Raw genomic sequence first — 14,586 nt, 5'->3', positions numbered from 1 at the left:
GCAGAAGGCCCAGCTCTCGCCCAGCGCAGAAGTTCCAGACCCAGCTTCGAGCCATGGCTGATCGCCCCTCCCGTCCCAGGCTGGGGTCCCAGACGTCCAAAGGGCAGCTCCCAGCTGGCAGGCCCATCCTGATCCCCACCCAACGTACTGCAGGTCCTGGACCTCCCACCGGGCCTCGCTCCAGGTTCCCAATGGAGGCCCGGCAAGAGTGGGAGGAGGAAGGAAAGGGTGCACACCAGCCTGATACCACTTTGTTTTTTTCCTTCCAAGTTTAATACACACCGAAACAAGCCACAACATTGGGTGCTGCTAGCCCAGAACTACTCACCCCAAGCCCACCCAGGGACGCCAAAACACAGGCCAGAAACTGGGTCCACAGCCCCTCTGGAGGCCCAGGCACCCAAGCCATCTGTCACCTTCTGAGCTCCCCCTTCTTGCCCTCAACCTAGACTCAAGTTGTCCATTCGCCACCAGTCTCTTCCCAGACCCAGGCCCCTCCCCTCCAAGTCCTAGGATTCTGTCCCGAGTGGGACAGAGGGGCATGCTGACTGTCCAGGAGAAGCTGGGCACAGGCCCAGAGTAGAGAAATGGTGCAGGAGGGCTTTCAGGGCAGGTCAAGCCCCCACACACTCAACATAGTTGGCAGGGTACAGGCCGGTGCGGCCACTCTGCAGCTGGCCCTGGCACCAGCCCTGCTCATCTTCCTCACTCATCTTCAGCAGCTCCTCCCCTAGGAGAAGAGGAACCGGTCACTGCCAACTGCCCTGGCCGAGCCCCTATCCCTGCAACTGGGTCAAGGACTGAGCAGGAAGGGGCAGGGCCAGAGCCAGGGGAGAAGAGGACCCAACTCAGCCAGAGGGCAGCAGAAGTCAGCAAGTCACCCTAGCCAGACCCTGCCTGAGACAGCCATCGGGACCTAGCCAGGACTCAAAGGAGATGAGTCAGAGAACTGGGCTTGAAGAAGCAGGGGGCCTGCCCCACCCCCACCCCACCCCCAATCAGGCTCAGCCTTGTATCGGGGAATGCAAGACTGGAAATGAGCAGGAACAGGGTCCCAGAATACCTGCTCGGAAGCTCAGCTCATCAGCTTCCTGGCCAGCGTAATCATACAGGGCCCGTACTCGTACCCCAGTGGCGGTCTTCTGGGGGCTCTCCTCATCTGACCAGTCCTCATCCTGCCGGCTGCTGTTGGAGGGAGGCAGGTGGTGAGTGAGAAAGGCTATGGGCCTAGAGATCCAGGACTTGGGCAGAGGGGGGTGGGGAGGAGCCGCAAGACTCCAGTCCTACTGAGGCCACCCAGGGCTGCACGAGGGTGATTCGGGCCCCAGAGAGCTGATCCAAGGAGGAAGTGAGAGGGCCCTCGGAAAATACCTAGCAAATGGAAACCACACTGAACCCTAGATCTATTACAGTGACGAAGCCTGGTCATGCCCTAAGCCTACTGGTGGCACAACGGGTAGAGCACTCAGCCGAGCTGTAGGAGAAAGATTCTGGAATGGACTCCCGTGGAGATCAGTCTAGGAAACCCGTGGGACAGAGCCCCAGCATCACAGGGCCCCAGTAAGCAATCCCTAGGATTCCTGGCCCCAGTGGGAACCGCAAGAGGGTGCCTAGCCAGACTTGACCTGTGGCAATAGGTTTGGGTCAGGCGTGAAGGAGAAGGAGGGTGGCAGAGATAGGAAGGGTGGGGCAGGAGAGGGGGACAGAGCTGTTTCTTTCCCACAACCAAGTGCCGGGCACTCACCTTGGGGACCCTGGAGACTGGGGTGGGGGTGCGGCACCATCTCTTGTGGGCATGATGCTGGTCAGAGTGACCTCATCGGGGCTCCGGCCACCTTTCTCTTTCCGGATGATTGTCCTCTGTGTGTCCAAGGACCACTCCTACGGGGGCAGTGCCGCGGGACGGTCAGCCAGGATCACCAGGAGCCGCCCAACCCCAGGAAATCCTCTGCCAGCCCCAGCCCTGCCTCCCCCAGAGCCTGGACCACGTGCCTCGAACTGCGGCCAGTTCATGGCCATGCCGGGCCCATAGGTGCTACGCCACCAGCGCAGGTCCTCTGCGTCGCTGGCTGCCTCGACACCCTGGTGCAGATCACGGTATAGCTCCTGGAACCTGCGGCCGGAAGCACAGCCCTCAGTGCAGGGCGAGCGCTCCCACAATCATTAGGGGAAGCACCTCGGGGAGATGAGGGAGGCTCCACCCAGCCCCGCAGGCCACACCTCTCGCTGCTGGACAGGTCCAGGTGCTGGTGGAGGGTGAGCAGGATGTCCTTGAAGAAGAGCAGCCGCTGGCGCTCGGCTGCCTGGCAGGCCTCAAAGGCCTGTTCCATGTCCTCCATGTAGCGAGGGGTGTAGCGCTGCAGCTCAGCCAGCGTCTGCTCATACTGGGCTTTCGTCTGCGTGAGAGGAGCGCAGGCCTGGTGAGGCCGCCTCCTGCCACCTGGGGCCCCCTCGATAGTCACGGAGCTCCGCTCTGCCCAGCGGCAACTCGCCCTGACACCCAGCCCCTGCCCTCCAGGACCCCTAAGGCCTCAAGAAGAAGGTGATGTTCTACCAGGCTGTGGCAAGGGTGAAACTGGGCCACCTGATGGGGAGGGGCCGGAGGAATCAAGAAGGCTTCCTGGAGGCGGTTGAAACTGAGCGGCTCTCAGAGGAGGGATGGATTTGCAAGTGCAGAGTTGGAGGAAAGGGCAGAGCAGGCTATGTGGAAACACCACCCACTGTGGAAGGCGTGAGCTGGCAGGGGCTGCTCCCTGGCTAAAACCCCCACCCCCACACACACCCCTGGCTAAAATCTCCCCCCAGCATGCCTAGCATACATCTCCCCATTTCCCTCCCTGGGAAGGAAACGTCATCTCAGTTCAGGTTCTTCCTTTCCAGGGTTCCCTGGAGAGGGGGGAGGATTTACAGAAATCAGGGTGTTGAACCCCTGAGAAGCATTCAGAATAGACACGTGCCCATTCATGGTCTCCCGTGGAGCAGGAGGGGGGCCCTTTGCTCTAGGGACACTGAGCTTCTGAGAAGGGTGATGGGGGACTTTGGAAATGGACAGTGGCGACGGCTGAACCCTGCGGGCACGATGAAGTCACAGGACCCAGGACCGTGTGGCCCCAGTGTCTCCCCTGTCTACCACAATTGACAAGCGGTGGCAGTAGTGGGAAGGCCTGCCACGAGCGGGCGGGAATGCTCCTGGGAGCTGGCTCTCCTCTCTCTCTGGGGTCAAAGTGACAACAGTGACAGCAAACATTAAGGGGGCAGGACGTTGATGTCCTCCGGCAGGGACAATGGGAAGGAATAGCATCATCACCGGGTGAAAGGGCGGATTGGTGTCTGCTCTGCCGAAGCAGCAGCAGTGGTGGCTGCGGCAAAAGGCAGACGGAGGAGAAAGAGAGGAGAAAGAAGAGACCAGCAGTCCTGGCCGCAGCACAGTGCCGACTCCTAGCGACCTTCCAGGGGAAGTGGAACCGCCCAGGTGAGTGTCCGAGACGAAAAGGGTTTGGAGGTGCAGGAAGCTCTCCCAGAGAGCAGGTGGTGGGGCTCCCAGTAAAGGAGCTCCCCTTGGACACCTGATGGGATCACTGCACTGCATTGGATTGGCTGGCTGCCCGCGGCGGGCTGGTGGCAGGGACGCTCGGGAAGCCGGGGTGGGGGGGGGTACCTTCTTGGCCTCCTTGGCGCAGCGCTCCACGCGCTCCTGCAGTTTGCGCAGCTGCTCCTGGGACACCGCACTGTCCGCCTTGGAGTGGCTCTCCCGCGTCTGCGCCGTCTTCTCGTCCTTGCGCGCTGCGTGGTAGCTCTTCTTGGACGCCTCCACCTGGGGCACACAGGGGGACGGCTCTGGGCCCTGCCTGCCCGGTGCCACCCGGGGAGGGCGCCCCTCCGAGCCCGCCCCCATCACCCAGGCTCACCTCCTTCAGCCGCTTGAGCCAGGGCTTCTGGGCCTTTCGGAAGCTGTCTTCCGCAGCCCGACTCTCCCGGAACCCGCCCAGCACAGGCCGGTGGAAGGCGCCCCGCTGCCAGCTGCGAATGCGCTCGCTGTCGGGCCCCTGCAGCTTCTCCCGCACCTCCAGGTGCAGCGCGCTCAGCCGCTCAGCCGCGGTGAAGAAGGCATGCCAGGCCTTCTCCAGTGTGCCGTACTGGGGGCCTGCAGAGCGGGGCAGGGCTGAACTGATGGAGCCGCCACGCCCTGACAGCAGGGGCTAGCTACTGGGGGGTGGGGGGCAGGCCTGGGCACATGGCAGGCGCCACAGAGGCGTGACAGCTCGGCCAGCAGCAGCAGCACAGCGTCATTACCAACTTCTGATGGGCAAGAAACTAAAACCTAGAGAAGGGGCGTCCACTTACCCAACGCGCTCCAGCTGCCCCTGGAGGTCTTGCAGCTGGTTCAGCCATGGCCACCAAAGTGGAATCAAAATGCACAGGCCCGAGGCTTCAAAGCTTTGGGCGAGTGGATCGATAATTGGAATGGGAAAATCCCAATGGGGAGGCTCGTAAGAGGTGGGGTGGCAATTACATAATCTGGTGTCAATTTGAGAGGATTAGGAGTGAAGGGGTGGAGTCTGACCTGTCAATCAAGATATAGCTAATGAGGCCTCTGTGTGGGCATGGCCTTCTCCTGAGGATTCTGGGAAATCCCCTCTCTCTTCTGACAAGACACATGGCATTATACCCTAGGCGCTGGAGAAGCCACATGGATCGACCCGGATACAACCAGATCTCTAGAGCCGGAGAAGCCAAGTAGAGACCCCTGTCTGCACTTTACAAGGCCACTGGATCCACCAGACTTCCAACCCACTGCCCTGTGTAATCATGGCATGTATTTCTTAGGGCTAATATCGGACTTGTAGACTTGATCTGGATTGGGCTGAGATGTTTTCTCAATATTCAACTGCTCTTGTATATAAACCTCTTTCTTATACACACGAGTCTCCCTAGATTTGTTTCCCTAGTCTACCCAGACCAACACAAGTGGGTAGAGTAAGCCCTTTCCAGAGCCTGGTGGAAGAGACTTGAGTTATCACCAGGGCTGAAGTGGGGGCAGTCAGCCACCACCGTGGAGTAGGGCAGCCCTGTTTCTGACTCGGCTGATCCAGAGACCCAGCTGTGGGCACCACACATGCTGCCCTTGTTTGCTACGAGGGAGCTTCTAGCTCTAGCTGGGCGTCAACTAACTATTTTTCCCAACCTGATGACTGTACCAGTTCCCCCACATTTTACAAAGTGGTGCCTTCCAGGTTTACCCCACTTCCCCGGCCATGGCTGCCCTAGGAAGGACCAGTTTGAAGGCCTGGTTCAACCCGGGTCTATTTCACAACCTGCTTTCCTCCATAGCCCGAGAAGAACCAGGGCCTGCTAGGAAGGCAGCTTGTTAAACACAAAGATTTCCTGGATCTTGCCCGAGGCTCTGCCTGGCTGTGGGCCCCCAGGCACCTCACCTCTCTGAACTTCAGGTTTCACCTCTACACCACTTGTCTGTCAGCTTGTCCCTACTGTGGTGGCTGGAGTGCTGTTGTGCCGTCGCACCAGGTCACTGGCATGACAAACGCCAGCAGGGTCACCCGGAGTGAACAGGTTTCAGCAGAGCTTCCAGACTGGGAACGTGGGGTGAAGGAGGAATTGGCTTGCCCAATTTAAAGCATGCCCACAGAGCATCTGGCAGGTGTAAACCACCAACCCTTTGGCTCAGATGAGCCCAGGTGGTGAGGGCACACACCTGGTGGTCAAGGACTGACTCCACCGCAGGGAGTTTTTAACTCCCACGCCACCAGTGCTCCTTATTTCCATCAAACCAGCAAAACAAAGCCAATGCACTGCCATTGGGTCTATACTGACTCCCAACCATTACACCACCAAGGCTCCATCTCCATCACAGCATTACTTACATTTGGGGGAAAAAAAAGTTGCCCTCAGTCGATTGCGACGTGCACCCACCCTTGTGTGTGCAAGCAGAGCCAGGCTCCACGGGGTTCCAAGGGCTGAGTTTTGGGAAGCAGATCACCGATCACCAGGCCTTCCTCTGAAAGGCCTGCGAGTGGACCCGAACCTCCAACCTTCCGCTTAGCGGAGCCCCAGCACCACCTGCCCCCCGGCATTGTCAGAAAGATCAGTCACTAAGCGGGCACTGGCACATGAAAGGAGAGCCTCAGCGACGGGCTGCGAGTGTGGGAGCCTCACCCTCCCCACCGAAGGCGCCCAGAGACCCGGCCTGGTGCCCCACCCTCACCGGCTCACCCTTCTCCACGGCGCCCCTCCACTTGCGGGCCCAGTCGGCCAGCTGCTGGGCGTAGGCCTTCTCGATGCGGGCGCGCTCCTGGAAGCAGCTGACCAGATCCCCACACAGCCGATGCCCATCCTCCACGCGTTGCACCGTCCGCCTGTAGTTGCCAGCCTGTAGCCGACACAAGCAGGGTGGCATCACGGGGAGAAGCGGGCTGGGGCGGACCGATCGTGGGGAGACATTTCAGAGCCACAGCTGCTCACCTCCCAGAAACTGCCCCCTAGGGCTTCAGCTCCAGCATCTTCCTCTGGAGCCATGGTGTCCCCACAGCACGGAATGGTGGCAGAAATGGGGGCTGTGGAGGGCAGCAGGGACAGCAGCAGGAAAGCTGGGCATGTGCTGTTTGTGAGAGGAACAGACCCTGGCCTCCCCCAACTCCAGCCCCCATCATAACCCCACCAACTCGAAAACCACCCAAGAGAAGACTGAGCAGGCAGGGGGCTGGAGGTCCCCACAAGGGGCCAGGGCAGGGGCACAGGAGCCATTTTCGAAGCTCCTTCCCTAGCCCTGGGTCTGCCCTTCCCCTCCGCACCCCCACAATGCCCACCACCCCCACAACACGTACCTGAAGCCCAAAAATCAGATCAGGGACTCGGACGTCTGTCTTTCCTCGCTGCCACTTGGACTGTGCCTATAAGCTGCCCAGAGCAAACCAGGGGTGAGCCCAGGGGCTTGGCCCTCCAGGGCGGTGCCCGGCTCCCCTGATATAGCAGCTGCTGTCAGAAGCAGCAGACTCCAGCCCAGAGAATGCCAGGCGGACGGGTCACCCAATCCAGGCAGGGATTAGGTGGCAGGCGGGGGTGGTGGTAGTGGACAGAGGTCCCCACTACCCAGACTGCAGTTGAGTAGAGAGGACTCCTGTCCAGGCCAGAGATACTGGCACCAGGCCAAGGCTGAGGGGCCCAACATTGCCCGCAACCCAACATTGCCTGAGCTGGAAGAACAGGCAGGTACCGGGAGGCTTGGGTAGTGCCTTGGCTAGGAAGTTCCAACAAGTGGATTAAACCCCACTCCCTCCTAGGAGGGGGCCTCACCCCCACCCTCAGTCAGCCTTCCAGCCAAGAGAAGAATCCACTTCTCCCATGCCACAGCACCCTGTCCAGGCCTCCAGGCGACAGAGGCCCTGTAATGAGGTTGGGGAGGGGAGGGGACAGGTGACCAGCCAATTATAACAAGGTTCTCGGGACTGCAGAGCAGGGCAAGGCAAATTCCAATGACCAAGCCACCACCCCTGGGGCCCCCAGGGCCCAGAGCCGCTCCCCTGACTTTCTGAACAGGGTCTCAGCTGTCCCCAGCAAGACTCACAACTCAGCCCCTAGAAGGTAACACTTCCTGCTCTGCGCAGGCAGACGACACAGCTGAGCCCAGGACGCAGTGTCTGCTACCCGCAACGAGAACGCCTAGTCAGTGTTTAGAACTCTGCGTGGGCCACCTTCCCAGTCTGGTACTGTCCCTCCATCCCCCAGGGCTGCCCCCTGGCAGCCCCTCCCACGGGGTCATGACTCAGAGACAAGACCTGTCTCTAGGCATTGATAGAACTCTGCCTGCCTCATGGGGCTGATGGCTTTTCCAGGGTGCTGAGATCTGTAAGGACGCCCTGGTGGTACACTGGCTAAGGCACCCCACTGGGAATGGCAAGGTGGCTGTTTGGACTCACCAGGGGCTCAGTGAAGAAAGATGTGACAGTCTGTTTCCATAAAGAAAGCCTTGGAGACCCACAGGGGTGGTCATCCCGCCCACACACCCCATGGAAACGATGCAGTGGATTGGGGGAGGGGGATCTCTAATTCTCAGTTGAATGAATGAAGTCAACCTGAACAAATGAAGTCCACCTGAAATGGCTAGAGCGGCTATAAAGAAGCTTGGTGTGGGTGGGCTTCTGACCTACCACTGGCAGGGGGAGAGGGCAGGGAGCAGAGAGAAGTGGCCTCTGCTCCCCACCTGACTTCTGTGTCTGTCCCACTTGCCAACCAGAGAGAAAGGTGGGCAGAGCTTCCTGCAGGCTGAAGCTGTCCCAGCTGGCCATTCAGGGACTGGGGCTTCAGTCTCCACAGGGAGCTGCCCCCTACCCATTCACTCTCTCTGGACCCAGAACAGAGCCGCCTGTGTGTGCTGGGCTGGCTGGACTCCTACGGCAAAGACCAGACCCAGCTCCAGGCACAGCCAGGCCACAGTGCCCACCTGGTGGGGCAGTGAGGGTGTACCCCTCAGCCATGGATCTGCAGGGGCGTGCCCCAGCAAACGTACACACACGCATGCACACGCAGAGGCAAGAACTCAAAGTTTCAGGCTGCTTTCTGGTGCAGGGAGCCAGCACTACAGAGTGACTGGGTCTTGGGAGGGTTTGCAGGGGGCCCCTCACAGCTGCCTAGACTCAGGTAGGAAGTCGTGGGGCGCAGGGAAGAGCCCACCCTTCCTACCTGTGGTCCTAAGTTGCACTCCCCCAGAAAGCCCCGCCCCCTCTCAGACCTGGGTACAAGCCCCTGGGAGAGTGCCCCGACCAGCGGCCCTGCCCATCCCTCTGTCCTGAGTCACAGGCTGCTGCGCCCAAGGACCTCTTCGCCAGCAGCCCCTCCCAACCTCACCGGAGCCCTAGCATTTGAGGGCCCAGGGAGAGGGCCCCCGTCAGGGGGCACCGAGAGGGACAGAGGCCAGAGCGGCCTGGAGGCTGGGGGAAGGGGTGGTGAGGGCAAAGGGGAGGAGACCGGACCGGGGAGGGGCAAAACAAAGGGGCACTTTGGGAAACCCAACCGGCCGGCGGAGGTGCCAGCTCGCAGATGACGCACCCCGAACCCCGCGCCTCCACGCCAAACCCCGGGGCCACGCGCTGTCCGATCCCCGGCCTCAGCCTTGGGGACGGCGGCCAGAGCCCAACCGCTCCCGGCCAGCCCGCGGAACTCCCGGGAGGCGACGGAACCCACGCGGAGCGGCCGGGCCAGGCCTCGCCATGGAGGCGCTGGGCTTCGCGGCCAAACTTGTTGAACTTGGTCTCGGCGGGGTTGGGGCGGGCCGGTCACCGCGGGGGGAGGAGGGCGCCCGTGGACGCGGCCCGAGAACGTGGGGCTGCGGGCGAGGGGCGGGGGAGTGGCCGGGCACCCAAGCCCCTCCCGGGGCCCCCAGAAGGCAGCCCCCAACTCCCGCGTTTGCGCCCCCAGCCTCCAGCCGCAACGCGCCCTCCCGGCTGGGCGGGGAGCTGCGGGACCCGCCGCACTGGGCCGGCTGGCAGCCCTTGCAGTCCCCGCTGGGGCCTGGGGTTGGGGCTCCCCGCCGAAAGCCGGTCCCAAGGCCAACTTCTGGGGCCGCAGCCGAGGATAGAGCGGGCGCGCCCGCGCGTCCTCCGCCCGCGCCACACTCACCGCGTCCCCCTCCCGGGCGCTGGGGCGGTGGGGGTCTGGCCGCGCTCCGACCGGTGGCCTGCCGCTGCCTCTGGGCCCGGGCTGCCGCCTCCCGGAGCGCGCCGGGCCCTCCCCCGAGAAGCCCGCCCCCGGCCCCGCCCTCCTGGCGCGCGGCCCCCACCCTGGCCGCCGGGGACCCGGGCTCCGGGGGCGCCGCGGGCGGGCTCAACCCCCCGGGCGGCGGCGGGCTCGGCTTTCGGCGTTGCCCCTCCCAGCTCCCTGTAGAGCGGGGGCTCCCTGGGCACGGGGAGGGGCCGGGGCTGGGGGGCGCCCCTGGAGCCCCGGGGGGCTTGGAGAAGCCCGCCTTCCGTCTGCTGCGGAGCGCTGCTGCCTTCGCCGTGCGCGCGTGCGGGGCTCACAGCGATCACCGTGGAAGCGGTCGGGTTCCCAGGGTCCAGATGTGCAAACGGAGGCTCAGCGCCCCATCGGCGGGGACGGGGCCTTTCTGAGCCCAGCCCTGCCCCTGCCAATCTGGGGCCCAAGCCGGGGCCTGGGGCACACACGTGGTGGGGGTGGGGCAAGAAGGCCCGAACGCTTTCTGCCCTCCCCCCTCTGGTTCCAGGTTGCGCGCCGGGTCCGGACCGCCACCCCCTGTCGCCCCGCCACCTCCTTTGCCAGTGGCCAGGTTTAGCCGACTTTTCCAGACCATCAGGATGCCACCCTACCCTAAATAAACCCCTTCCTTGTCGCCTCCTCCCCACCCCCACCCCGGCTTTTTTGGAGCCGGCCCGCCGGTTATTTATATCCACTGGAGCGGGCCAGGAATGTTCCCAAGTTGACCTAATCGCCACCTGCTCGCCGCCCCCCTCCCCCGCAGCTCCCTCCCCCCGCAGCTCCCTCCCCCTCCGGGGCCGGGTGGCCCGGCGGCCGGGAGAGGGGAGTGGGCCCTCGGAGCCGGGCAGCCCGGGCGCAGGTGGGCCAGGGTTGGCGAGCCTGCGGCGCACCGGGGCAGTGGGCCCCGAGCCGGGCGGCCGCACTCGGGGACGCCCGGGAGCCACGAAGTTCTCTCCGGCACGTCCTCTTCCTCCCCGCCCCCAACCCCGTCCCCAGCTCCCTTGGGATGTGAGTCCGTGCGCGCGGACTTTTTAACAGGCAGCTTTAAAAATAGCAAAATTCTGTTGCTCTTTAATGCGGGCGGATTGCTGCCGCGTTCTCCGTGCGAATAGATGTCAAAGGGGGCCAGAGGAGTTTCGGGGAAGGGGGTTCCCTTTTAGTTACTGAGGGCTGCTTGTTAGGTGGTCCTAGCGGCAGAGTGACAAGCCTGTGGCACAGAGATGCGCCTGGTCCCCTGGGGCCTCCACCTGAGGACTCCAGTCCGAGTGGCAAACCTCACCTGGGCCGTGGATCCCAACCGAGAGGGCCCAGGTGTTACCCTTGCAGGAGGGGGCTTCTGCGGCCAAGCTCAACACCCACCCCGTCAGTGGTCAAAGTCCCTTCTGTCCCTATCGGTTACTCCGTCTATAAAACCCTGTAGGCAGGTGACTGGGCCGACCTCTTGCTGGGCCAGTTAATTACTGAAGGTAAAACAATTGCAAATGAAGCAGCCAGGTAGACCGCTAACGTTGGCCAGGGGCTTCGTGGTTTTTTTGTTTGTTTCGTTTGTTTTTAATCAGTTAACATCCCACCTAGCGCCTGGGGGCGTTCAGACACCTAGACAGAAAGTGTATAAACACAAGAATGAAATTAATTACAGGAACCACTTATTAAAACCCCATTAAAACCCAGGGCCGCCGGATGTGGAGCAGCCAGCCTGCTGAGAGACTTAGGCTGCTCATCAGGTCACTGAGGCAAGGGGAGGCCTGGTGGAAAACATCTGGCTTCCTAGCGGTTCAATAGGGTAGCAGAGAGCAGTGATGTTTCACCTGATCTTAATTGCACCTGAGGTGCACCCTTGCTGGGAGGAAAAAAATAAACCAACACCTCCAGCAGACTAGGCTTCTTCCAAGATGAATTAGCCGTAGAAAAGTCCATCCCTGGTAGCACAAGGGGTTAAGTGCACAAAGACTAGCCCAAAGGTTTGGTGGTTCGAACTCAAGCACCTCCGTAGCCAGACCTGGCAATCTGCTTCCCAAAGGTCACCTGGGCCACTGTGGTCAGATTTCTCCACTCTGTCCAGAGCCTCTGCATACTCACCCAGATGCGTTGGTATGACACTCAGCCGAACAGCAGGGGTCAGCGGACTGCCTAGGGACAGACCCCTAGAGAAGCGCCAGGTAGCAGATGAGCCCAAAGTGCATTTCAGGCTCACCTTCAGCTTCTGGAATGTGCCAGCCCCTGGGCCTTCCTTTGTGTTTGTTTATTCGTTCAGCCAGCCAAGAAAACAGTTTGAGTTTCTACTTCCACGAAGCCTTGGGATGGATGGGGAATCCAAAGATGATCACTGAGGCTGAGTCACAAAGATAACTGAGGCTGAGTCACAGAGTCCTACGCACGTGATGATGGCGCAGTGTGCTTCCAGAGCACCGTGGGGAAACAGGCATCACAGAGAAGAGGACATTTGATTTGTCTTCAGTAGCAACGAGTCCTGTGGACTCCAGGTTGAAGCACCGTGGTGCGTCAAGTCACAGGTGACCCAGTCATTCCCTCCCCAACCCCCAATCTCAATCCTAGGCAGATGCACAAGTGCCCAAAGGGGTACAAGGATGTTTACACAGCAAAGATTCCCCAACTTACTTGGCTCACAACTCCCTTTTCAGGAAAAAGAAAAAGATTGCTCTGTGTCTCTCTGGCAATTAAACACTTTCATACTGTCGCCCATATTCCTGGATCAAGTGTGGGCATCTGCTTTTGCAGCCTCTTGAATCATGCCTACATCCTCCAGGGGCAGTCTCACCCACTCTGGGGAACACTCGCATACGGTGTTACAGTTTTGTGATAGGAAATCAATGGGAAGCAACCAATGCGCATCAAGACCTAATGGCACGCCCCCCCAAGCCTGGAGGACCATATCCCACTCAGAGCAGCCAATCACAGAGAGGACCATATGGCCGGCCCCACCATGAGACATGATGTCCCTCACTGACCCATAGCCCCACAAGGGACAACACTGGAGACACAGTGTGAGAATTGCACCCCATCTGACCCCACCACAGCAAGGCAAAACACTAAGGGTGTGCAACAGAGCAAGGGAGTCCTGAGGGAGTACCAAAAGTAGACTTTGGGACCAGGGTGTGGCATCCCATCAGACTGGACCAGAAAACACTCCTACAGGGCAACAAACAGACCTTGAGCTATCAAAAAGACTAAAGGCATAAGATTCACTTGTGCTATATAGATTACTTTGCAGCAACTGGACAGAATAGTTTGCATAGAGATTAATTTTTATATCAAGATCTCCATGACACTGTTGAATGGGAAAAGCCCAGGGCACAACATGCTATATATCTGGGGAGGGGTCTAGAATTGATAAGGAAGGTGTTTGTAACTACTTAGCTGGGAGTTTTTAGTTTTAAAAAGGGTATGTCTTGCAACAAGTACAACCAGAGTGCTCGTTAGAAGCAGCGAGGGTGAGACTTTGTCTCAAGTACTTTGTGCATGTTGTCAGGAGTGAGGAGCCCCTGGAGAAGGACAGCATGCGTGGTAAAGTGGGGGGGGGCAGCGGAAAGGAGGAAGACCCTCAGCCAGGTGGACTGGCCTATGGCTGCAGCCCTGGGTGCAAACCTCACCCTGCTGCAGACCCGGCTGGGTTTCATGCTGTGGTACTCAGGTCGCCATGAGTTGGAACCAGTTCAATGGCACCTAGTATCGACAACAGCCGGCAGTTCTCATGGTTGGAAAATATACAGTGAAACTGTGTGACTTGGGCATGAAGATACAGGAAATGTTCAGGGGCTGGTGAGCGGGTGTTTGGATCCCAGCCCGACCAGACCAGCTCTGCCCAATGAACTGTTCTGCGGTGATGAAAACGTTCTGTAGCCGTGCCTGCCATGGGGAAACCGCCAGTCACATGTTGTCTGTTGAGCGCTTGAAATGTGACTACAGACTTGGAAGAAGTAAAGTGAACATTTTTATTTCACTTTGGGTTTAAAAAACAAACAACGAAAAAATAAAAATAAAAAAACAAGCAACGATTGCAATTGAGGTGAAAAAGTACAGAGCGAATTGGTTCTCCATTCAACAATTCATACCCACAAGGTAACAGCACTCCTCCCCTGCCTCCCAGGGTGCCCATTTCCCTTCCTTCATTTCCTCGCCCTTCCTGCCTTTGACCTTTTGTCCCTGGGCACTTGCTGCTCTGCCTGTCCTAAGGAGGGGGCACCTCCCTGGTGTTACCCCTGGGTGGGAAGTGGAACCACAGAGGAGTGAGGTGAGTGTCCGACCCGAAGGGTGTCTAAGAGCTCTAATCTCAAGACATTGTCAATCATTTTTAATTTAATAGCCCCACATGGCTAGTAGCTTATCTATTGGACAAGACAGGTCTCAAAACCCCAAACCCCACTGCCATCCAGTAGATGCCAACTCATCTCGACCCGATAGGAGGGAGTAGAAGGGACCCTGTGGGTTTCTGTGAGACTGTGAATCTTTACAGGAGTACAAGGCTCCGTCGTTCTCCCGAGGAGCAGCGGGTGGTTTCAGAGTATTGACCTTGTGGTTAACAGCAGCCCGGCTCCTAACCACTATGTGACCAGAGCTCCTGAGGCCGGTCTAGACTCTTGATTTTGTGGAGGAGGAAAGAGGAGGACCCTGGAGAGTGGAGTTGAAATGGTGGACGTTGAAATGAAAAGAGAGAAGAATGGTGGAAATGTACAAGCTGGGCTAAGGAGTTTGGATTTTTATTTTTTAATCATTTTATTAGGGGCTCATATAACTCTTATCACAATCCACGCATACATCCATTGTGTCAAGCACATTTGCACATTGGTTGCCATCATCATTCTCAAAACATTTGCTTTCTACTTGAGCCCTTAATATCAG

The 14,586-nt window shown here is 59.5% G+C and overlaps 1 protein-coding gene across 2 annotated transcripts; it reads right to left on the bottom strand.

The window, feature by feature from the left end:
- Nucleotides 1-250: 250 nt before the first annotated feature.
- On the bottom strand, nt 251-9,761 carry PACSIN3 (protein kinase C and casein kinase substrate in neurons 3). 2 transcript variants are annotated; one of them, XM_075545769.1, is made up of 11 exons: nt 9,634-9,761; nt 6,843-6,915; nt 6,481-6,572; nt 6,232-6,388; nt 3,909-4,144; nt 3,659-3,814; nt 2,221-2,396; nt 1,993-2,113; nt 1,745-1,881; nt 1,064-1,182; nt 251-730 (listed from the first exon to the last, which is right to left on the bottom strand). In XM_075545769.1, the coding sequence occupies exons 3-11, from the start codon at nt 6,532-6,534 to the stop codon at nt 615-617; spliced, it is 1,272 nt and encodes a 423-aa protein (XP_075401884.1). In that variant the 5' UTR covers nt 6,535-6,572; nt 6,843-6,915; nt 9,634-9,761; the 3' UTR covers nt 251-614. The 2 variants fall into 2 exon arrangements, with proteins under 2 accessions (XP_075401884.1, XP_075401883.1); XM_075545768.1 differs by having other exon boundaries at nt 1,064-1,185; nt 9,634-9,760.
- Between the last annotated feature and the right edge of the window lie 4,825 nt (nt 9,762-14,586).

This window comes from Tenrec ecaudatus, chromosome 4 (assembly GCF_050624435.1).
Source record: "Tenrec ecaudatus isolate mTenEca1 chromosome 4, mTenEca1.hap1, whole genome shotgun sequence".
In the NCBI taxonomy this organism is placed as follows: domain Eukaryota; kingdom Metazoa; phylum Chordata; class Mammalia; order Afrosoricida; family Tenrecidae; genus Tenrec; species Tenrec ecaudatus.
This window is presented reverse-complemented; position numbering and strand designations above follow the sequence as displayed.